The sequence below is a fragment of the Phyllostomus hastatus genome, unplaced genomic scaffold (genome assembly GCF_019186645.2).
Source record: "Phyllostomus hastatus isolate PE091 unplaced genomic scaffold, TTU_PhHast_1.1 phas_contig_36, whole genome shotgun sequence".
Lineage (NCBI taxonomy): Eukaryota > Metazoa > Chordata > Mammalia > Chiroptera > Phyllostomidae > Phyllostomus > Phyllostomus hastatus.
Genome location: NW_025333862.1, coordinates 2,586,600 through 2,610,957, shown reverse-complemented (window position 1 = coordinate 2,610,957; position 24,358 = coordinate 2,586,600). Strand labels below are relative to the sequence as shown.

The 24,358-nt window shown below is 46.2% G+C and overlaps 2 protein-coding genes across 10 annotated transcripts in view; one reads left to right on the top strand and one right to left on the bottom strand.

Annotated features, from left to right (window-relative positions):
• DCAF8 (DDB1 and CUL4 associated factor 8) overlaps positions 1-13,094 on the top strand; it is a 39,540-nt gene extending 26,446 nt beyond the window's left edge. For all 9 annotated transcript variants that reach the window (XM_045841524.1, XM_045841529.1, XM_045841528.1 and 6 more), the window contains 7 exons: positions 4,139-4,211; positions 4,663-4,720; positions 5,238-5,345; positions 6,685-6,815; positions 10,654-10,773; positions 11,209-11,325; positions 12,137-13,094. In XM_045841524.1, coding sequence (XP_045697480.1) covers positions 4,139-4,211; positions 4,663-4,720; positions 5,238-5,345; positions 6,685-6,815; positions 10,654-10,773; positions 11,209-11,325; positions 12,137-12,253 — 724 coding nt within the window. In that variant the 3' untranslated portion in view covers positions 12,254-13,094. The remainder of the gene's footprint in view (positions 1-4,138; positions 4,212-4,662; positions 4,721-5,237; positions 5,346-6,684; positions 6,816-10,653; positions 10,774-11,208; positions 11,326-12,136) is intronic.
• A 1,350-nt stretch (positions 13,095-14,444) lies between these two features.
• On the bottom strand, positions 14,445-24,073 carry PEA15 (proliferation and apoptosis adaptor protein 15). The gene is made up of 4 exons (XM_045841530.1): positions 23,943-24,073; positions 17,883-18,056; positions 16,587-16,742; positions 14,445-16,437 (listed from the first exon to the last, which is right to left on the bottom strand). Exons 2-4 carry the CDS (start codon positions 18,052-18,054, stop codon positions 16,373-16,375), a joined length of 393 nt encoding a protein of 130 aa, XP_045697486.1. The 5' UTR covers positions 18,055-18,056; positions 23,943-24,073; the 3' UTR covers positions 14,445-16,372.
• Positions 24,074-24,358: the final 285 nt, after the last annotated feature.

Genomic DNA, 24,358 nt, shown 5'->3' with positions numbered 1-24,358 from the left:
TTCTTATCTCTCCCCATCTATTTAACGCCTACTAATTATGCTGCTTCTTCCCTGTACCTTTCCCCCCACATTCCTCCCTTCTGCTCTCCACTGAAAACCCTCCATGTGATGTCCTTTTCTTTAGTTCTATTCCTGTTCTGGTTGTTTGCTTAGTTTTTGTTTTCATTGTTTTTCTTTTTTCTTTTTAGATTCATTTGTTGATAGTTGTGAGTTTGTTGTCTTTGATCATATTTTTAATCTTCTTTTTTTGTTTTTAGATAAGTCCCTTTAACATTTCATGTAATGATGGTTTGGTGATGATGAACTCCTTTAACTCGACCTTATCTGGGAAGCACTTTATCTGTCCTTCCATTCTAAATGAAAGTTTTGCTGGATAGAGTAGTCTTAGATGCAGGTCCTTGCTTTTCATGAGTTCAAATACTTCTTTCCAGCCCCTTCTTGCCTGCAAGGTTTCTTTCGAGAAATCAGCTGATAAAGCCTTATGGGCACTTCTTTGTAGGTGACTCTCTCCTTTCTTCTTGCTTCTTTTAGGATTCTCTCTTTATATTTAATCTTGGGTAACTTAATGATGATGTGCCTTGGTTGCATTCCTCTTTGGGTTCAACTTCTTTGGGACTCTCCGGGCTTCCTGGACTTCTTGGAAGTCTGTTTCCTTTGCCAGATTGGGGAAGTTTTCCTTCATTATGTTTTCAAATAAGTTTTCAATTTCTTGTGTTGTTCTTCTCCTTCTGGCACCCCTATAATTTGGATATTGGAGTGTTTCAGGTTGTCCCAGAGGTTTGTAAGTCTCTCTTCACTTTTTTTAATTCTTGTTTCTTCATTTTGTTCCAGTTGGATGTTTATTTTTCCCTTTTGTTCCAAATCATTGCTTTGTATCCTGGTTTCCTTCCTGTCACTGTTGGTTCCCTGAATATTTTGCTTTATTTCACTTTGGATATCTTTCGTTTGTTTTTTTCATTTTTCAACCAAGCTGTATCAATTCTGTGAGCATTTGATTACCAGGGCTTTAAATTCTCCATCAGATAGGCTGGCTGTCTCCTCATTGCGTAGGTCTCTTTCTGAAGTTTTGATCTGTTCTTTCATTTGGTCCATATTTTTTTGTCTTGGTGCATCGTTCTGGTTGTTCTGGTTGACTTTTTCTTTAATTCCTTGGTTGTCAGAGTTCCATGCAGTTTGATTTTCTGGCGCTTCTGGTTGTTTATTGATTTTAGATTGGTTGTTATCCTTGTTTTGGTTGTGTAAGGAAGTGAAGGGTTTCTACCTATGTCTCCATCTTGGCCAGAACCTGAATATTCTCTTTATGCAGGATATTAAGCAATGGATTGTGGAGAATACACACATATATTGATTCATTTATTTATCTAGCATTTACTGAGCATCTGCTATGTGCTAGATACATACTTAGCTAAAAGAGACTCTGGAGAAGCATATGTAAGGATTGCAAATATTAAGTAACATACCCAGTATTACTTACCTAGTAAGTGGCAGAGTTAGTACTTGAACTCAGATCAGACACTTTAAGTATAGTAGAAACCATTTCACTGATCTTCCTCACAGAGGGAGTATGAAAGACAAATGGGAAACTAGTATTTTAGGTAGAGCATACAGTATGTTCAGAAGTGAAATAACAAGATGTGATATGTTCAAGGAAGCATAGTTTTTATTCGTTGTTTTGCTTTTTGCATAACGTATGGGATCTTTGAGAAGTGGTAGTAGGCAGCCATACCAAGGAGTTTAGACTTTTTAGTAGAAAGTACAAAATTGCTAAAGAGACTTAAGCAGGAAACTTATATAAAATTTTGCATTTTAGACATAATTCTAGTGACAGTATAAGTAAGGAAATTGGTTTAGAAGGATATTATATATCATCTGAGTGAAAATTAATTCAGGGTGGAAAAAGCAGATATAGTCAAAAAATATACCCAGGGAGGGAGTCTGACAGGAAAGAAATTATTAGCTCTACAGGAAAGAAAGGGCCTGATTTCTTGGTTGGCCACCTACATTTAGGATAATGCCATTAACAGAGATTCAAGGGAAAGGGTGAGTTGAGAATGAGTTTAATTTTAGAAGAAAGAGAATGAGTTTACTTTTAGGCATTTCATTATACTACTCAACTGGCACATACATAGAAATCTGGAGCTCAGAATAAGTTTGGGCTGGAGACACAGACTTATGAGACATATGCCTGCATATAGGTGGTAGTTAAAGCATTGATAATGGAATTTGGTCACTAATAAAAAGTGTTGATTAAATTCTCTCTTCCACCTCCCTTTGAGTCTCTGGCCTCTTTGAGAATATAAGGAAACCTATGATTCCTTCTCCCCAGAAAATGCACATTAGCAGTTTCTGTATGTTCACATACTACTCAGATGCTAACTTAAAATTTTTTTATATAGACTCAAGAAAACTTAGGACCAGACTTCTACAGAGAAAATCCCATGAATACCATTAAGGAGTAGCTGGATGGATATCAAGGAAAGAGTTTCAAGGGAAGGAATAATGAACCATGTCAGAACAATTAGAGAAAGACCTGAAAGTGTCTTGTTGGCATTGACAGTTAGGTTACTGATGACTTTAGTCAGGGAAGTTCAGGGGTGAGTTTGAAGGCCAAAGTTAGATGGGAATGGATTGTGAAGTGAGTAGGAAGTGAGGAAGTGAAAATATTAAATGTAGATTACTCTTCTCATAATTTGCAAGGAAAAGGACAGAAATAGCAGTAATGGGAAAGGACAGTCAGTAGAAGGAGGATTTTTAGAAAATGAGTAGACAGTGATGAGGAAGAGGTAGAAAATGGGCTAATGAATCAAAGTCTTTGGAAGGATGAGATAAAAGCAGCTGTGGAGGCTCTGAGATTGGAGGAGAATGTTGGGAGAGGACAGAGATTGGGTCCACGCCTTCACTGTATTTCTAGCACCTAGCATAATACTTGGTACATAATTTATATCATAAAAATTTGAATAAATTTAAAGTTTCGATTAGAGAGATGAGGGAAGGTGAAGATTGTTTGATGCTTGGTGGGAATGAAGGAAGGAGAAAGTCTTGAGATACAGGTGGTGGTTTGTAATAGTTCTGCAGTATAAGAGGGAGAATTGAGCCCTGGCTGGGGTAGTTCAGTGGATTGAGCGCGGGCTGCAAACCAAAGTGTCGCAGGTTTGATTCCCAGTCAGGCCTGGGTTGCAGGCCACGGCCCCCAGCAACCACACATTGATGTTTCTCTCTCTCTCTCTTTCTCCCTCCCATTCCTCTCTAAAAATAAACAAATAATAAAAAAAAGAAATGTTTCTTTAAAAAAAAAAGGGAGAATTGGCCAAATATTTCAAGAAGGGATTGAAGATATACTGTCCTTTTTTTTTTTTTTTTTAGATTTTATTTAGTTTTAGAGAAGGGAAGGGAAGGAGAAAGAGAGGAGAGAAACACCAATGTGTGGTTACTTCTCATGCACCCCTTACTGGGGACCTGGCCTGCAACCCAGACATGTGCCCTGACTGGGAGTTGAACCAGTGACCCTTTGGTTCACAGGCCCACTCAATCCACTGAGCCACACCAGCCAGGACTGAAGATCTACTGACTTATATAAGGTATGGTCTCTGCCTGTGAGTTACAAACCCAGTTGGGGAGGTAGCATACACACAAAAAGCACTATGATAATATTATTTCTGTGAAAATACACAGTAAGTGATATAAAAGCAGAGAAGAGAGATAGGTCACTTCAAACTGATACAGCTGAGGATTACCACTTGAAATGGCTGAATAAGAGAGTTAGGGTTTGGCCCAGGCTGGTGTGGCTCAGTGGATTGAATGGGCCTGTGAACCAAAGGATTGCTGGTTCGAATCCTAGGCAGGGCACTTGCCTGGGTTTGTGGGCCAGGTCCCCAGTAGGGAACGTGTGAGAAGCAACCACACATTGATCTTTCTCTCTCTCTTTTTCTCCCTCCCTTCCCTTCTGTCTAAAAATAAATAAATAAAATTTAAAAAACGAAAAGAGTAGAAGAGGGGAAGACCTTCAAGCTTGGTTAGGTAATGTCCTTCATCTGTCCTGACACCCATTTGACTGCTGTTCCTGCACTATATCGAGTTGCATTTATTGAAGGGATCAGTTTATAAGTTTCTGACATTTTCATTGCTTCTTCCACCACAGGATTTATGACCAGAGAAAAATTGATGAGAATGAGAACAATGGAGTACTCAAGAAATTCTGTCCTCATCACCTGGTAAGATTCATGACGAGCCAATAGCTCTAGGTTTCTCTGACTTTACCCCAAGGCTACCCCCAAACTTGTTGGTATGGTGAGAGAAGCTTGAACTTCTGAGTCAGACACCTGAATTTGAATCCTGGCTCCACCACCTACGAGCTTTATGATATTGGGCAGTCATTTCACCTCTCTTGGCCACAATTTGCTTATTGGCTAAATAGAGATAAATGCCTTATAACATGATGGTAAGGCCTAATGAGATAATGTATATATAAAATGGCTGGCACATAAAAAACAGCCAGTAGAAGGCCCCAGAGATGGACATATTTCATTGGTTGTGATCCTCTCTCTCTCTCTCAATCTCTGGGAGAAAGTATAGGGGAGTTTGAAGGAAAATCTGTTTCCTGAAGACGGTATAACAAATGGGGGGTGGGGTGGGGCATCAGTCAGTATCTGCTCCTTATTGCAGGTGAACAGTGAGTCCAAAGCAAACATCACCTGTCTTGTGTACAGCCACGACGGCACAGGTACGTGAGCAGGGCCCAGCTCCTTGGCTGGCATGCCCCCTCTGTCTAGGGAGCTGCTGAACAGTGAGGCCTGTGCCCTGCAGTGCTCACCACTGTGCTATAGCTCCAAGTGGAGCAGCTGGGGAGTAGTTGCTGATGGTGAGCACGCAGTGGGAAGATACGGCAGATGACCCATGGAGATGCCAGGTACCACTTGCAGAATGCTACAGATGATATTTGGCAGGGCCTGTCCTGAAGTCCAGACTACATGCCTGAGCTGGTTCTTAAGTCTCTGACTCATTCCTAAGTTAATGGGTGTGATCTTCTTGAGCATTCTGCTACCCCTGGGTTGGCAGCGTGTTCCTAGTCTACTTGAGGCACCTGACTTCTCTGCTGTTCCAACTAAGTAAGATGGGTGTTATATACCTGGGTAATTAGGAGGGGGCACTACTGGCAAGAAGCCTCACCCCAACCCCCAGCCCCTGATCTCAGCTTTTTTCAGCCTTTGCCTTCACTGCTGTGTGCTTGTTCTTGGCAGAACTCCTGGCCAGTTACAATGATGAAGACATTTATCTCTTCAACTCCTCTCACAGTGATGGGGCCCAGTATGTTAAGAGATACAAGGGCCACAGAAATAATGCCACAGGTGAGACTGTCTTTCTAGGTTTTTGTTCCCAAGTCTGTTAGCTTGGAGCACTACAGCATCTCATTGAGGGTGTGCAGATAGGAACTACCTAGTGGGATAGTAGACTGCCTGCCAGGCAAGGCAGTGGGAGGGGATCCCTAATTGGGCTGTAGTTGTGGTGGGCCTACTGTGCCAGAGGAGAGAGGGCTTGGGGGCATCTCTCATCACTGCAGTGATACTATTTAGTTTGAGCATAAGGAGACTGGACTATTTTTCTTATGATTTCAGGTCATTTAGGATTGAAGGGCTTGTTAGGGAGTACAGGAAAGCCTCCTTAGTCAGTAGTGCTGAATTGCCTATAAGAAGGTGAACTTGTACCTCTAAGGAGGAGGGGGAGCAGGGGAAGGGATTCTTTTGAATGAGGGAGAGGAGGAGGAATAGTGTAGTACCTTGTGTGGCCTTTTTTGTTCTGTCTGTTCTCTGTTGCGTAGTGGAGTCACCTGAATTCTTGTAAAAATACTGGTGCCTAGCTCCCATCCCCAGGCATTCTGATTTAATTGGTATGGGTTGTGACCTGATTGGGATGTTAAAAGCATCCTACAGATTCTAATGTACCAAAAACATGGGGAATCACTGCTCTTTGTAGGTGTTATCACTCCTAACAGATATGTGTTATAATTTTGACTTGGAGAGAGCAATTATTTTCCCTTTTTTCTCTTGAGCTGAAAAGAGAGGGGAAAAAAACTGTACTTGGATCTTAGTCAATGGACAGAGAAAAGAAGGAGTGCCAGTCTCATGTGGTAAAGAACTAGACATCGTAGTAGGGACTCCTTGCTTCTCTCACTAATTTCAGAGAATACTGCTTTGTTGTGCAAGAGTCTTGGTAACAAGCACTGTTCAGATGCTTCTGTAGGCAATGGTGATATGTCAGCTAATGACCCACGAAGTGTTGGCAAGGTACCAGTCAACTACACATCCCAAGGATAATCCTAGGGCACACAGGACAAGTGCTGTCTAGGAGTAGACAGAGCTGGGGCGATTTCAGTTTGGGACAGTAAGGTCTTAGTGAGGCTTGTGGTTGCCTGATAAGGTACAGAAATTTAGGCTATTACTGAGGAAGTGCCAACTCCTCAACCCTTAGAGCTCTTTGAGAGAATAGAAATAGTCACAGGGACTGGTATGATTCTTGTTATGACTATTAATACATACATATTCCCTTCATTGTTTTTGTGAAAATGAAAGGAATCCTTTGGCTCTTGACTGTTTTAGAGTTTGTGAATAACTAAATTTCCTATGAGGCAAATACATGTAGGCCTGATGCCAACTGTCATGTGGTTTATTCTCTCATTTATCATTTCAGTAAAAGGTGTTAACTTCTATGGCCCCAAGAGTGAGTTTGTAGTGAGCGGTAGTGACTGTGGGCACATCTTCCTCTGGGAGAAATCATCCTGCCAGATCATTCAGTTCATGGAGGGGGACAAGGGAGGTGTGGTGAGTATGGTATGCTGGGCTGGCTGGCTCCCTACTCTCTCCAGTCATTAAGGTAGGTTTTGGCAGGGCCTCTGAATTCTCACTGCAATAACATAATACCATATCTTAAAGGACTAGCAAGCTAAAAGGTAGTCTGGGAGTGCTGAGGTTCCAATGGGATATTTTCTTTTCTTTTCCCATCTTCTGCTGCTTAAGACGTGGTTTACTGAAAAGAGAAATAGATCTTAGGGAAGAACCTCTGGCCTGAGTGAGATATCTCTAGGCATGGACCTTTTCCAAAAGAAAAGCATTAAGAGTTGAAAGGACACCATCCTACATAATGCCAAAGATGTCTCCATGTCTCATCTTTTACGAGTAGCTAAGTAGCGATCTTAACTAGACTCTGGATCAGTGGATATAGTTGGAAGGAACGTTTTTCAGATAATTGGGAAAATCCAGAAAAGTTCTGTGTATTAGATAATGTAGCATTCAATTTATTTGATATGATAGCATTTTATTTATGTAGAATACCCTTGTACTTAGGAGATACATATTAAGTATTTAAGAGTGAAGTGTCATGTTTACATTCAAATGGGAACAAGCCTATGTCATAATGTGTATAAATAAATAGGGAGAGAGCAAATATGGCAAACAAAATTTTTTTTCTTAAGAGTGATTGAGCAGCTTGCTGTACAAACCATGATCACATCACAGTTTTCCTGTCCTTTGAATTCTCCAGACAACCTCCATAGAGATAGGGCACAAAGGAAGCATGAGGATTCTGAGTTGGGGAGTGAAGCATGGTGAGCTCTTAAGATGTACCTAGCTAACCATATGTATATATTTTTTAAGATTTATACTCAGCAAAGGAGTTGCATAATTTCTTTCTTTTTTTATTTTTATTTTTTGAGAAACAGTTTATTTTCCATCAACCTTACTTCCATTCTGTTAAGAGTTTGTGGAAAAACAGCTTAAGACCACTCAGTGATTGTTCCTACCCATTCAGTGAGGGCTGCAGATCTTGTAAGGTGTTTGGACTACAGAAGATGTGAGACAGTTGGGGAGGCTACATTTTACTGATTATGCAAGATGGTCTGATTAAGAGCATCTAACGAATATCTGAGATAGCTTACTCTTCATTTTCATCCTTTTAAGCTGTGGGGACTTGTAAAGAGCCCAGCCATCTCTTGATAAGGTTTATCCAGAGAGTGGTGTTAGAATTTAGAATAGTTTCTTGCAACTGGGATCTCATTCCTTCTGTGTGTTTCTTTCCCTGTTGTGAAGCTATTTGAGATTTTCTTCTGGTTTCCTTGGAATTTTGGGACCTGGAACCAGTATAAACCCACGGCTTCTATAGCCCTGGTGTAAGTGGAGAGGAATCTAGAACTTTGAAGTTGTGTCTCACTAAGGCCTCCTTCATTTTCTACTCTTAAGTCCTTGTCTATCGTCTGCAATGAACAAACCCAGAATAATGGTGTGTTAATGAGAATTCTATAATAGGGATGTAGTCAAAAGGAAGCCAAAAGGTGCTAGTGAATCCTTTCTCCACCATAAACTATTGTGTTGAATTCTGTTCCAGAAAGGTGCAGAACTATGCTTGCCCAGTCTCCAAAATCACTATACAGACCAGTTTGCTTTCAGCTCAGCCAATATTAGGGTTTGAGGATTAATCCTGGTGCTCAGGTGGAGAGGGCAATTGCTTGGATTTGGGTGGGCCCTAGGCCTGACTTTTAGTGGTCATAAGAGTGAAGGATTAGACCAAGAGGTATAGAGACTACACCCTAAAGTGAGTTTCCTGGTTTCTTATTGCCTCTATAAGCTGAATGATTCATGTGGTCCTCACTTGGCTCCCTTCGTTTTTTGTTTTGTTTTTTGTCCTAACCTCCCAGTAGTGGGGTTACTGAGCACCAGCCTCAGTGCAGATTGATAGCGGTCCTGTATCATAAAGTAGAACATTAAGACCTGAAGGATCTTAAAAATTATCATCCACATTTGCCTAGGTTTCTTAACTCCATTTTTGGTTCAAAATGTAGTCCTTTCTTTGTTCCCATTCAGGGTCAAGGGTGGGAAATGATGTCAAAGGACAATCCTGTTTCCAAAAGGCATTTTGCTGCTTCATCCCATTCCCTACACCCCCCAGCCAAGTCATCTAAGACCAGAGCTCTTTTCTCTGCTCAGGCATTATTGACAGGAAAAGTCTTGGCATTTGGACAGGTCTGTTGAAGGGACCAGTTACCCCGGCCCAGAAGCTCTCTGTCGACTCACTTGGCAGGCTCCAGCCTAGGTACCATATGTAAATTACTCCCTTGTTCCTTTTGCCATTGGCTTTGTCCTCATTATGTTCCAAGGAATTTCTCCACTGTGCTTTTTTTTAAAATTTACTCACTTGTTCAAACAGAGTTAGGTCAGAATAGAGGGCTAGGGTCAGAATAGAGGGCTAGGGACTTACCAGGAGGTTAATGACTGAATTCAGGTTTGTATGTATAAGTTGTCACCCATCTATTGGTAACATTCCTGGGCAGTAGAGCTTTTATTTAGTGCCTCCTCATGTTCTAGATGCTAGAACCTCTTACACACTGCCTGAAGGAGCCCAAATATAAACTTGCTAGTGAGCTGATAATATGTGGAGTGAGAAAAGGAGAACAGAAATGGAGTTTCTACTTTACTATCTTTTCTGAGCATTTATTTATAAAATAGAAGACAAAGAAGATTTGAAATCTGTAGGTCAACTTTATTTTCCATGCTGGCCACAACGTCCCCTCGGCTGCTCTGCAAGGTCAGGCGAGGCAGAGAAGGTTGGTCCAGAGAGAACTGAGAGGGGCTTTTTGCCAGCAGTTTTCTTCTTGGATTGTAGGGCAGCTACAAGGCTGGGTGGGGCAAGATGAGGCGTGGCTAGGACCACACCTTTTTCATTCTGAGTGTCTTTCCTATCTATTCCTCATCTGACTAAAAAGCTAAAGATGTTTTAGCAGCTAGATCTGGACCAGTACTTCGGTGGGGATGGTAGCTGCCCTGCCCTGCCCAGCCCTGCCCTGTTAGGAAAGCTGAAGTTTCCAAGTCTGACAACTGGGCATGGGGGTCTTTGGACCAGAGGAAGCTGCCTAAGGCCTGCCTGCCCTAGTTCATCTCTTCTTAGTAAATACACCCAAAGGGTTGCTGAGATTGAGGCTGTGGGTGCCCCAAGAAACTGCCCTGATAATACTCTGCCACCCTATAGCTAAGCCTACTATACTATGGTTTCAGGGAAGGTATCAGGATGCTGTTCCCTAAGATGCACAGGGTTCCCAAGCAGACATGAATGAATGTGCCTCCACTACCCTACAACTCCCCACCTCAGCCTCTTCCCAGCCTGTGCCTTCCTCAAGTTCACGTAAACAGTGCCAAGTGAATGTAATTGTCCTCTGATCCTTCTCTGGAGCTCAGCAGCAGCTGCTGCTTTTCTTCATTTTTAAAAATATATTTGCCACTTGGTGACAGCACCTGAGATGGGTTTTTCCAGCCTTGGGCAAGTTGGAGCTATGGAATCTGTAGTGAATGAAGTCATCTGAACCTCGTTACCTTTTCTGAAGCCAGCAGTAAGCTTGGCCAGTCACTTGCCCACCACTAGGGCTATGTGTGGGGATGAGGCCACCCCACCTATACATAGGAAATGAGAAATGGGCCTGGTCTTATACCCAGTCTGCGTCCAGGGTTTCTTCCATCTCCACGGCTCTTTGGTTTAGCCTCATAATGAGTGAGCCTGCCTTTCTAGTAGCTGCCTCAGCCTGATTGAGGATAGTTGTTTAGCTCAAGGTGAGGAGTGGTTTTTAAACCCTATTCCCACATACCCCTGAGCCTGCTTCCCTTTCCTCTTAACCAGGTAAACTGTCTTGAGCCCCACCCTCATCTTCCTGTGCTGGCAACCAGTGGCCTAGACCATGATGTCAAGATCTGGGCACCCACAGCTGAAGCTTCCACAGAACTTATAGGGTTAAAGGACGTAAGTAGCTGACTGCACATGTTCTTTCTTCTTGCTACTTATCTGCATACTCTTAGGAGCTTTCTTCGTCATAGGAAGGAATAACTTGCTGCCCATTGTGTCAAAGGTACTGCTCTAACACACTTCCCTCCCACACACATTCCTGTTCCTGCCCATCTAGGAACAGTCCCATTCCAGCAGAAAGCTTTGAAGTGCTTTTAGTTCATGCTAGATTGGGGATAGGGGACATTTTTAGGAAGAATCATTCTATTTAAAGCCTCCCACCTTCTTGATGGATGGACCTGGGGCACTCTTTCCTAATCTAACTTAGCTCCACTTCAGCTTAACAGTTCCTAAGGGAAGTCTTTATTGGGACAGAACACAGTCTTTTCTCATCAGGTCCAGGGTCCCTATTCATGATGTACCCTGCATGTCCCCAACCCTTCTTGGTTCCAGGTGATTAAGAAGAATAAGCGGGAGCGGGATGAAGATAGTTTGCACCACACTGACCTGTTTGATAGCCACATGCTCTGGTTCCTCATGCATCACCTGAGACAGAGACGCCATCACCGGGTAAGCTGGAGTGGGAAGTGAGCTCCCAAGTTCCAGTGCACACTTCCTCACTGCATTAAAGAGGAATCAGGTGGTCTTGGTTGGGTTTCCTAGTCATTGTCCCCCGTTCCCATCAGAGCTCTGAGGTAACCTCAGAAGAGCCAACAGCAGAGATGGGTGGTATCTGCTTTTTTTCTCCATCACCACACATGCACAGTGCTGTCTTCATAAAGGCAAAGTCATGAGTGGGGAAAGGAGTTGAAAAGGAGTTAGTCTTAGGGTAACCCTTCTATTTTTCCTCTCATGCCAGAAGAGGCCTAGGGTAGGGATTAGCAAACTATGGCATTTGGCTCGCTGCCTATTTTTGTAAATAAAGTTTTGTTGGAACACGGCCACACCCATTTATTTAGTTATTGTCTATGGCTGCTTTCACACTACAACAGCAGAATTGCATAGTTAGGACAGACACATGGCCCATGAGTCTAAAATACAGGGTCCAGCAGAAATAATGCCATTGAGTATGGTTGGTAAGGTACATGAATATCTCATATGAGATGGACTGCAGTTTGAACATTTCACCTAAAATGTCATACGGTGTTCTTGAGTGTGATATTATGTTATAGAATTATATGATTATGATTTTGTAATAAAAGATTTGGTATAGATAACCAGCTTATAAAAACGGTGAGTTATTTGTGCCAGACCCTGTATCTGTTGTCTCTTCCTTTAAGAAAAATTCTGACCCCCGGCCTAGAGCATCTGAATTATATAGCTAAGACCAACAGATTTGTCATTCCAGGACAGTTACTAACAAGCATTTCCCATTCTACAGCGCTGGCGAGATCCTGGGGTCGGGGCTACAGATGCAGACTCTGATGAGTTTCCCAGCTCCTCAGACACTTCGGACGAGGAGGAGGGCCCGGACCGGGTGCAGTGCATGCCATCCTGAGGCCTCGTACCCAGGAGGGGCAGGCTGGGGCTGCCGACCTGATTCTGCCTGGGAGCCCTTTCTTGTCCTAGGCCCTTACATTCAGCAGAAATGCACTTTGGACTTTTTGCTTTAGATAAAAGAAAGATATCCCAGGAGAAGGATAAACCAGAGAAGAGTGAACCTACAGAGAGTACCTAGGAGTGGGGTTGAGCCTGGAATTGGGTTCCATGGAAAGGTGCATAGAACTCCGTAGAAATGGCCTCTCCCCAAAGCCTGTTGATGGGGGAGAGGGAACCTGTTTTGTTAACTGGTTTGGGATAGGGAATGGCGTTTCCTTTTCTTTAATCTTCCTTGTTTCTTGGGTGGGGGGTTGGGGATATAACTGGCTGTTCAGTACCAAGGAGCCAGAGTAGTGGTGGTAGTAGAAGTGCCACTCTCTCTTTGGTTTAGGTTTTTGACCCCCCCCCCTTTATTTTAAAAAAATCTATGACAGTTATGTTATCCCCACCCCCCCACCCCACCCCAGGATCCTGTTTTTCTGGGAAGTCCTTAGAGCCCCTAACCATCCCGCACTTCACTTTCCTTTCCACCCATTCGTACTCCGTACTTATCACAGTGTCTTGCACTTGATTATGTATCCTTTACTGTCTTCTCTTCATCTCATCACCCCCTAAATAGGTCTGGTGAGGGAGGTTGGTGGGAGGTGGGAGGAGGGGCAGAAGTGGAGGAAGAATAGGAAGGGTGTTACCTCTTCTGTTACTTCAAAAAAAGGTTTGGTGGCAGCAATCTCCCTGTCCCTATCACTGTTAGAGGCCTAATTTTATACCTATAAATATATTAAAAAAGCAAGTCAAACTTGGATGTATATGTTAAAATTATTGTTAAAGTTTAAATACCTACATACATATTCTCTATGACTGCAATAAAGGGGCTTACGGGAGAGAGTGACACAGAGTAATGATATAGGGGTGGTACCAGGAGTCAGCCTACCCTCTATGTATATAGCCATGGGAGATTAGGACTTTCTTACCCCTTGGTAAGAAAGAGGCTCATGAATGGAAGGATCCTCAATTTTCCCTTTCCCTGCCCTCTAGTCATAGTTTTGGGGTTGGGGGAACAAATTGCTATCAGCTCTTTGCCTCAGATCTCCTACCTCTTTTAAGTCTGGGGTGGGGGGTGGTTCCCAGGATGGCTCTTCTCACCGAAGACTGGCCCATCCTTAAAACTTGACTGAACTTTGACTTCAGGAATGGTCCTACCACTGCAGACTGTCTCTGCTAGTACCACGTGTGACAGAAGACACACTTAGCTTTAGTTTAGTTTAGTTTTGTTTTTTGAGTTGCCTTGATTCTTTATACCATCCAACCCCACAACAACTATCTTCCAAATGGAAGAATAAATATAGGAAAAGACCTCCTGGGTTTGACTTTATTCCTTATCCACATCTTGTGATTGAGGGACAAGTCATTAATCTAAGGATTACCAATTAAGGTGGATGGGTCTTGGAGACCTGTCTTATCACTGGTCACTGAATATGGAAGTCCCAGTTGAATTCTTACCCTTAAGTGCTTTTGCTGCTATTTCTTTGCATCCCCAACCAGGAATCTGTATCCTGAGATAGTCATATTCTACTAAACAGGCTAGAAAGGAAGAGAAGAGTGAAAGGATGGAATTCCCAGACACTCCTCCCTCTTGCCCCTTTTCCTAGCAGTTCATGCCACATGTTAGCTGCTGCACTTCCTTCCTGAGTTAGGGAATGTGTGGTGACTGAGTGATCTGTGTTCCTGTTGCAAATGGGGTGGGTGATGGAGTGGGCTAAAAACCATGCACTCTGGAATCTGTTGTATATTTTCACTTAGTAAAGCTTTACCCCCACCCCTGACTGCTGCTCTGTGTGATATGTGGGCCATTTGTTTCTGATGGGCTGTTTTTGCTCCTTCCAGTGTAGGTGGCTGGCCCTGCCCTTATTGCAGTTTTGGGAAGTCCAGTCTGGGATATCTGCCATTTCCAGTGCTTGGGCTCGAACTGGAGACTGTTTTAAGTGGAATAGGTCTCGTAGCTCAGTGATACATTGGAGATGGGGAGGAGAGAGATCTTTCAAGAGTGTTTTCTTGGCCTCTGTTGCAGGCTGCAGTGACGGATTGCCCCCGCTCCCTTCCCAGTCATTCCAAGTCTTCAAAATCCTGATTATATAAATTCTAGAATCAGATACAGTTATGGTCAGTCACCTTTATTCCAGGGTTAGAACAAGGCCGTGCACACTACACACAGAGGAGCACAGGACGGAGCACTCTCACAGCAGTACAGAGGGTGGGAGGGCAGATTAGCCTTTTAAGATTATTTTGCCTTACAGAGAAATTAGACTGCTGAAAATGACCATGTCTTCCTTCTCCCCATCTCATCCTCTCCTCTCTTAACAGAAAACTCCTTATTCATTCTCATTCATATTCATTCTCTCGCTCCTTTGCTCATATAAACTGTCTTGACTGGAAGGACAATTCATGCTCATTTACCCCTCCCAATTCTACAATTATCCCTCTAGAGGGAGAAGCCAGACAAGGCTGGGGGAACTTGGGAAGGTCCTTTAAGGCAAAATTGTGGAGTACTCGAGGTGCATGTGTTAAGGCAGGTGTCTGCAGCAGTGGCCAGAGGGGACAGGAAGGCTGGGCTGGGCTAGGAGTAGAAGGTACTCTCCAACCAGTCTGGCTTCCTCCCTCTTCCAACAGCTAGCCCTCCCCTCCCATTAAGAGTTTTGCTCTCACATCCAAAAAGCTCCTAACTTAAACTCTCTGTAAATAGTCTCTTGAGATTACATGTGAATTTAAAGTTAAAAAAAGTTTTGACTATGTAGCTATTTGACTTTTCAACTCCCTTCATTTGGCATTCCCCTCCCACCCCCACTCTGGCCTAGACAATAAGTTAATGCTAGACACCACAAAAAAGGGCAGACATGGCAGTGTGGGTTTAATATACATATATGTAGAATATATGTACACACAGTTAGCACGGTCGGGGGGGGTCATCTTGGACAGGCAGGAGGCTGGGGGCACTGTACTGTAGTGATTCGGCTAGGAGGCATTCACAAGCCCACAGTGTGGGGATATGGAGGGAGTGGGGTTATCAAGTTCCTTCCTGGATTGAATTTGGGATCAGTGCAAAGAAAAACACTGTAATTAACTTCTTCCCTTCTTTTGGGCTTGGGGTATTCTAGACCAGGTAAAGAGGGAAAGTCTTCTACAATAACCATCCTGGGACCCTGTAGGCAGGGGCAGAATTGGAGTTAAAACCTAAGGATCTCATTCCCCAACCTCCCAAGGTTCAGGGTCAATATGTGCAACAGTCTTGAGTAGGAATGAAGAAGTGGAAAAGGACCCTCTTTCTGCCCTTTAGCTCCATTTCAGGCTCAGTGGGGCATTTTCCCAGCACAGTTTCACTAGAGCAGAGGTCAGGGGTGGGGCTGTATCTAATACTGAGTGCTCTGTTGGGTTAGAGTTTTGGGGCCAGAAAAGGATCCAGTGGTCCTCTGTCATTAGATCCCTGGCTCATACCCATCCTGGGCACATAAGAGGGGCGCAAAAAGAGACCTGCTGGTGCCTAGACCCTTCAACCTGAGGAATAGCTGGAAACAACTCTAGCCTGTCCAGCATCAGGAACTAACACTAAACTCTGGCTTTTCTGTGCCCTTCCCAGGTGGGGGATGGGCAGCTCCTTCACCTTCTTTCCCACTGCTTTTTATTAGATCATCTCATCTCGCCCCCACCTCTGCTTCTCTATGCAGGAAAATGCAAGTCCTTTCTGCTCTTACCCTTGACAGATGTGGGAGAAGAGTGGAGGAAGGGGATGTAGAAGGAATGTGCCCATTTCTATATTCATAGTTTCCCTAGAGTGGGAAAACAGTGTTCTCTCCCCCAGCCTCTGACCCCCAGCCCCTCATAAGGAAGAGGAGCTAGATGAGCTAGACACGTAGACAGACAGCCAGAGCGTGCGCACACGCACACACACGCGCACAGTAAGGGGGTTAGGACCAGGTTAGTAAGTGGGTAGATTTGGGGGGGTGCCCTTTGCCCCCTCCCCTGGAGACTGGGGGAAGGGAGTGGTCCTATGAAGGTCCAACCTTCCTCCTCTTCCTCCCCTTGCTCAGGCTTTCTTCGGTGGAGGAGCCAATTTGATGATCTCTTCCTCAGAGGGCTGTCGAATAATGTCTGGGGGCAAAAAGGGACATGTCCAGGGACAGAAGTTGTGGGAGACATTAGGCCCATTGAGCATTAGCCTTTGTGCTCCCAAAATCCAAGCACTCCAAGAATCATTCATGGGAGGGGCAGAAGTGCACAATGAAGGCACGGCTTCTTACCTTTGTACTTCTTGGCACTGGGGATACGGGTTAGCTTGGTGTCCAGCTCATCCTCCTCAGAGATCTTTAGAACACGTGTTCTATAGTCGACCACCATAGTGAGTAGGTCAGGACGGCGAGAGATCTCAAAGATATGCTCAATGTAGGAGAGGTTGTCTAGAACAGGGCAGGAAACTGAGCGTCAGAGCTAAGCCTTAGAGGTCAGCTTCCCATATTCTACCAGACTAGGCTTCTGGAACCAAGGCTCAGTTGCTCACATTAGTTATTGGAGGGGACAACAGAAGAGCTACTAAGCCAAGGAAAGAAAGCTAAGGCACCAAAGAGCAGTACAGATGACTTCCTAAGAAGGGCAGATGGTTGATCAGTGAAGTTTCTAGATTATGAATTAGAATGAAGGATTTAGGTTAAATACCACATCCGACTTTGGGGGGAAGGCAGAATAGAAAAATTAACTGGCCTTCCAAGTACTCCCACACATACCCTGTCCCTCTTCCACTTTTCTTCAAACTAAGCTTCAGAAAAAATTTCCTGATAGCACAGGTGGGACTGGAGGAGTGGATCTCTAGACAACCAGGGCAGCTTCTGGGCCTAGTGAGAAAAGCAACTATGAATGAGAGAAGGCACAGCCATGACCAGAGGATGATTTCATGACTTGGCCAGTTCTAGAAGATTGCAGGCACCATTAGACCTTTTCCCTTGTTCCTCCCCTCTAACTACTACAGTAGTCTAACATCCTCCTCAACCTCCCTCCCAGCTACCCAAGCTTTCCTCAGATTCAGGTTACTCACCTCACCTATCAAATACCCTATCTCCCAAGACCCCTCACGGCATAGCCTTAACTTACCTTTCCAGCCACTTCTAAACATAACCTATGTCCCAATACAGGTTATGCATAGCAGTACCTCTTGCTTTTTCAAGACTTTGAAATCCCATTTGCCTTTCAAGGTCATCTTTACATACCAATTCCTCTGTAGAGCCCTTCCCAGAGAAGTAGTCTCCAAAAGTGGATAAAATCTTAAGAAGTTGTGGTTTTAAATTTTATCACTTTCAACTTCTATTTTAATGTTCCAGTGTACACAATAATAGCACAATTATGTTTGAATGTTTTTTACTGACAAGGGACAGATTGATGAATGTAAAGACCATGGCCCTAGCTGTTAGAGCATCTCAATTTCGCCCTGCCTTGTCAGAGAGGAGTGCACAGTTGTGTACAGGAGCTTGAAGCTCATTTCTATTTGCTGAATGAACTGAGCCCCAGGAAAGCTGCTGGCAGGATGCCTGTGTCCCCTCCCCCACCTTTGTCCAGCTTGTTGTGGCTCTCCAAGAAGCTAAACCAGGCACTGCCTGTTGTGATCTCTTCACTCTTCTCACTGGGGATGTCCTCCTTGCAGGCTGATTTGAGCTGCTCCAGATCTTCAAGAGTGATGTTGTTGGTCAGGTCCTGGAGGAGGGTCCCGTACTCAGCCATGACTGGGGTTGAGAGGAACAAAGGGAGAGGTGGCTGAGCTTGAAGTGTGGAATCTGGTTCACTCACTGACGCTTCTCACTCCCTCCTCTACCCTACCAGGCAAGTGCCTAGAACACAGAGGTTGGGGAGGGCCAGAGCTGGAAGGCGAAAAAAACAGAAACCAGGAGGGAGCAGAAGGCAAGATATTCAGAAGCTAGGTACCAGGCTGGAACCTGGAGTGACAAGTTGCACACCTTCCCCCAACCATCTTTATTTCTTCCTTTTACCCCTTTAACAGTAACCCTGGCAACAGCTCCCCAGACTGAGGAGGCGGTTACCATAGCAACCTGCTCCTGGGTTTCTCACCAGCTGCCTCCAAGTCCCCCCTCCTCCACCTCACCAGAATCACCTCACCCACCTGCAACAAACCCCATCAAAACAAAACAAAACAAAAAACCTCCAAAACAATGACCACAGGCAGGGATAAACTTACTGTGGCAGTAAGAAGCTAAAAAAGGGGCTGAACGTGGTTGGCTGAATCTTGTGTTCTACCTTCCATTTTTCCCTAGAAGCAGAGGGGTCCCTCACTCAACTCCCCACCATCCCACACATAACTCATTTCAGTTGAATACCTAGTTGCTTGGTCTAATGGTCCTCTGGCCCCTCTGCTCTGCCCTGTATTCAGTCATTAGGGTTCAAGATGTGGGGGTGGGGAGGGAGAGAGCAATGGGCCCACACTCACCTTTGTTGGAGCCCATTTTCTCCCTTGATTGCTGCTGGATTTCCATACAGCCCTCTCCTAGCCTTTGTGCTGTCTTTGGCCCCAGAGCCCATGAATACCAAGCAGATGGTTCTGGACCCCTGCCCAGTTCCCAGGCTGGCTGGGTGGCAAGGGGAAGGGGTTTATTTAGATGCAACATTGGGAGAGTGTGGCAGGAAGGGGGCTACCACACGGGTTTGCATCAACATCTGGCTGGTACTACCTTCAGCAAGACTCCAAAGGCAGCTGGGCAAGGCTAGATCTCACCTAGGCATTTACCCCACCCTTTTCATGAAGATCTGTAGGTCAAAGATACACAGCATTCAAGGCTGTCCATCCACTCACTAAGACAGGAACTGTGGCTAAGACAGAAAGAAAGGTCAGACCTTAGAATGAACTTTTTGGATTTGATAAAATGCGAAACTCTAGTGAGTTTATAAAGGGGGTTCCCCCCACCCCACAATGAGTATATATTTTATATAATCAGAAAAATAAAGCCGTTTTAAGAGTAAATTATGTAATAAACACTGTGACTAGACCAAGGAGTGGGACAAGGAGCTAAATGATCTTATACTTGACTGAAACTACCCACAAATCATACCAACAATGGGCTGGAAATGTGGCAGATAGAAGGGGGCTGGTTGATAACCTTATTTTTCTTATTGCTGGCCTATATGCAGGAAAACAGGCAGAAAGGCATGGCATAGCAAGAGACATAGAACCAGAAGTCCCTATACCCAGCCCCTTCTTGCACCAGAACAAACAAGCCTCCCTTGGTGGCAGGCAGTGTGACACAAATACACAATGAGCCAGGCAGCAGGGCCAGCATGACCCCCACAAGAAACAGGCACTTACAGGCATGCTCACTTACACTACCAAGTGCAACCAGACAGAAGGACCCAGCAATGGCCCTGCCAGGCTGAGTCAGGAACAATGCTCTCTGACTGTCAGCACCAGGAACCAGTCTGCTTTGAAATCTAGGTCACAGCAGCAGGCTCTGGAGCCCAGCTGCCCCCTCCACTGATAATCTGAGGCCAGAAAAGGGGTTTGAGGGCAAAAGGGATGGCAGAGGAGGTCCAGAGATGAGAACCCCTAACAGAGGCAGGTGTGTGAGAACTGAAAAGGGAGGGGCAGCAAGGGAAGGAAGCAGGATGCCCCCAAGACCTGTGGTAGTGAAGGAGACACTGGGACCAAGTACTCAGCTGGAAAATGGGACAGAATTTAGGGTCATCCCGCCCTGCTTTCACATGGAAGAATTTGTAAACAGATCTGGTGGGAGGAGAGAGTGAGTGTGTGAGAGTGTGTGTGTATGTGTGTGTGTGAATCTCCTAGGAGGAGTTAAGATTTAGGGCTCAATCTAAAACAGATTTACAGGGAGGTGGGATTAATGTGTGTGATACTCACCCACATCAGCTGGGGGTAGGCAGTGGGTAGGAGTTTTCTAAGTGAAACAGATACAAGGAGAAATGGGGTGGGCATGTTTGAGTGACAGGGGAAAGTGTGTGCGCCAGGGTTCCACTATGGATGTTCACTCCAGGTATGGGCACAGGCATGGGAGGAGGCAGTGGCCAGTTAAATGTGTATATGGATGTGTCTGAACTACCTGGGAGTATATGTAAGAAGGTGGGTAACCACAGACTCACATCCAGACAAAAGATGAAGGGTGAGGGTATCCTACAGAATGGATGAAGAGAGCTGGGTTTGGGAGAGGGAAAGAGAACAGGCTCAAATGAGGAATCCTGGGGGCAGGGGAATGGAGAGCATAGTCCAGGAGGAAAAGGCTGCTGCCTCAGCTCAGTGGTTACCATGGCAACCTCTGATCTCGGTGCCCCCACCTCAGTCATCAGGACAATGACACCCCTTAATGGGAGGGTGTGTGGGGAGTTGTAAGACCCACTGGGCACAAAGCAGGAGTAAGGCCCCTTGAGAGAGCAGGGAAAGGCAGCCAGGTTGCCTCCTTCCCTGGAGAGATCCTATTGAGACAAGAGCAGGATCGTCTGGGGGAAAATTTGGGGATGCAAGGAGGTAGAATCTCCTTACATTGCTCTCAGGTCTCACTGATCATTATACCTGGGGGTACGGGCTGTGTGTGGAGTGGGGGCAGCGCATGGCCATGCCGGGTCTTGGCAGAAGGTTGGCTTCTTCACTCTCCATGTCACTTTCCTCACCAAGATTTAGAATCCTTAAGGGGCCTATAGCAAAGTCTCCCGGCCTTCTAGCTCTGAGGAGTCCTCCAGATCTCTGGAGACTGCAGAGGCTGCCCAGGGAACACCATGCAGACTGGCTGAGGCCATTCTTGGGACAGGATGCCAGGGCAGGAACCAGGAACCGGAGCCGAAGCTGCCAGGAAGTCAGCCCCTTCCCTCCCAGATCATTCTGTGCTCTGCTCATGGCTTCCTCACACCTTCCTTCCTTCCTCTCCTTCCAAGCCACCCCCAGGTGGAGCCCTGTCAAAGATCCTACCAACTTTAGGACGCTGAAATGGGGAAGGGGGTGGAGGGTAAGAATCATTATATACTGAACTTTTAAGGAAGGAGTTGGGAGCATGACAGGTAGGTACTCCATGGGCACTGGGGGAGAAGAAGCAGGCCTGGGAACAGTTTGAGAAGCCTAGCAAAATGGGATAACCACCTGTGGAGAAGGTGGCAGCACCAAAATCATTTCTGTGCATTCTGACATTAATTCATGATTAGTCCCTCTCCCTAGGATTTACTTGCAAATCCTAAATAAACTTAAGAAGAAAGACTAAGGATTATGAGCTGCTGCCCTCCCTTCCTCACTCACATCTGTGGCAGCTGTCTAAGTCTGAGGGGAGGGGCCATCCCACATAGATGCAAGGACCTGGAGGTCACTGAAGTGGGCGGAAGGGGGCTTATAGACACTTAAGTCGGTCAGTCTTATGCGGGAAGGAGAGGGGAGGAAGGTTTGTTATCAAGGAGAAGCAGAGAAGTAGCGAGATCGCAGGGTTCCTATTTTAAATTTTATCTGGCCCTCAAATTCAAGTATTCCTTTAGTTCATCCCTAAGTATTCCATTAATATCATATTCAAGTGACTTTTCCCTTCTATTCTGTGTTTGTTGGTGGGGGAAGGGGGATATCTTTATTCCTGTTATGAAGAAGAATATGACACCTGGGTCTGTGAATGTTCAGTTCAGTCCAAGAAGCAAAATGGGTCACCCTTGGACACAGGGGCAGTGTGAAGCCCTCGGTCCTTAGTCTAAGAGAAGACAGACAGAGATGAGGGTACCAGAAAATACTTGGCATTGAATCAGGCAGGGCAGAGGAGGGCCACCTGATAGTGGGGAAGGGGTGGGGCCTGTGCCACACCCCCCTCATCTGGCTGTGTTCCTATTGTTTCTGTTTTGTCTCTTCCTTATCCATTTCCTCTCTCCATGGTCTCTCAGCCTCTTCTTCCTTTCCTCTCTGTGGGCTTTCATTCTATCCCATTTGGTGGGAGCCATGAACACTTAGGATTCCTGGGATCTGTGACTCAGTGTCCCGAACTAAATATTCAGAGCTACCGTTCTATTAGGAAGGAGTAGCTTCCCTGCTGTAAAGAGACAGAGTAAGTCTGGTGCAGAGGAGCCGGGGTTGGCTGCCTGCATGCAGGTTGGTGATGTCCCCTGTAGCACTGTGCATGAGGATCTGTGTGAGAGAGTGAGGGGCTGGCATGGCAGGGCATGACTCTGTGGCTTTCTTCTTCATGCATGATAACGCATGCATACACAATGGGCACAGGTGTCAGGGAAATGAGGAAGTAGGCAACCAGAGCATTTGGCAGCCTAGGGCATCTCTGGCAATTTCCCCAACTCAGTGTTTAACCACAAAGGGAAGAGCAAGTAAACCTAATTGCTCTGACAGCCTGGGGGACAGACGTGCAGTAGAGAAACAAAACACACAGATTCAGCATGTTTCCCCTAACTCCCTGTGGTCTCACATCTCACCACCATCCTGCTTTCCTCCTCTCTAATTTCTGAGCCTCTGTAGTCCACTCTCCAGCACTCATCCCACTCTTCTGACCATCTCTGTCTCTCACTTCCTCCTTCTCCCAGTGTGCTGACTCTCTCTGTTCCTCTCACACACATTCCCCTCATTCTCTCTCTGACTTGGGCTCCATCCTTAGGCTGACTCATACTCATTCTTTTTCCCCCTCTCCCTTGCTTCCACCCCCTCCTCCATCCCTAGGCCACTCCGGTGCCCAGAAACCAGCCACTCCCAGCACCCTAGGCTCTAACTGGAACCAGCAGGAGTGGCCACCAGTAGCCTCTACTCTCCCTACTCACCCAGTTTCAGAGTTCCAGGCACACTCACCCTCAGGTTCCAGTCTCCCTGTCCTGGAGTAAGACCAGGGTTTTCCCCCCATCTTTTCCCAGTGTTTTAATGAGGGGCAATCTGAAGCCCAGGGCTGGGGGAAGATGCCCAGAAAAATAGAGTGGACTTGGGGACAGTGTCCCCACTCAGCTGTCCTGTTAGACTGCTGTTCTTCCAGGGGACTTGAAAGCGGGAGGTAGTGGGGTTAGGTGGGGGCTGGATGTGCGGTACAGGGACGTTTGCGATCTGTCGTGTACGAGATGTGTGTAGGAGTCACATGGGTGTGTGTCACCGTGTGTGTTGGCGTGTCTCTTGTAGGCGTGTGTCCCTGTCGGTTTTGACACGTATCATATGAAATTAATTAGGGGTTTTACGTTAGCTACTTCACTCCTCTACACCCCCAGATCCTTCCCTCCGGACAAGCTGTTGCCAAACCCACCTCTTCCCCAGGTGCAGAAGGCCGAGTGGGAAGCGCGAGGTACCGGCGGGGCTGCCGGGAAACCAAGGCGGGTTGGGCCGGGAGGCTGGCTGCTCCTGAGGCGAGTTTGCAGCCAAAAAGAGGAGAGCATGGCCTCCGAGCCGGCTGGGCGGGAAGCAGGCCTGTACGAACACCGAGCCGCTAGTCCGCAGGCACTGCATGGCCCACGCGAGCGCGGGGCGCTGGTAGGGACTTGAGGCTCCCCGCCGGGACAGAGCAAGGGGGGGGGGCACTGACCCAGCGGATCCGCCCCGGGCCCCACACCACCCCGCCTGCCCAGGCGTCTGGATCCACGCCCCCCCAAGCCCAGACCCCAAATCAGCCCCCTCCACGCGACATGTCCGCTCTGCGCCCTCTCACCGCTTTGGGGCTGAGTGCGCAGGGCGCGGGCACACCGGCGTCCCGGGTTCCTGAGCAGCGTCCGGAGCCTTCTCCTCGGCTCCCGCCGTGGCGCCGCTTCCGCCCGCAGAGCCAGAGCCCAGCACTGCCTTGCCCCACCCGGCTGACCGTGACGTCAGAGCCGGGGAGGAGCAGGGAGCGGCGGGAGGGGGGGGTTGTTGGGATCGAGGGTCTGGGGATCTGGAAGACTCTTGGGAGAGACGCTAAGTCCTCTCCTAAACCTCAACACCAGATTCCCAGATTTAATTCTTTTCCTCCGGGACACCCTCTTCCCTTGGTGACCTTACGATGAGTACAATGGCTGGGACCCTGGGAGGCACAGAGTACGGTAGAGTTGATGGGTTTGGAAGGCCTTTAGCCTCTAGGTTCTCTTAGCT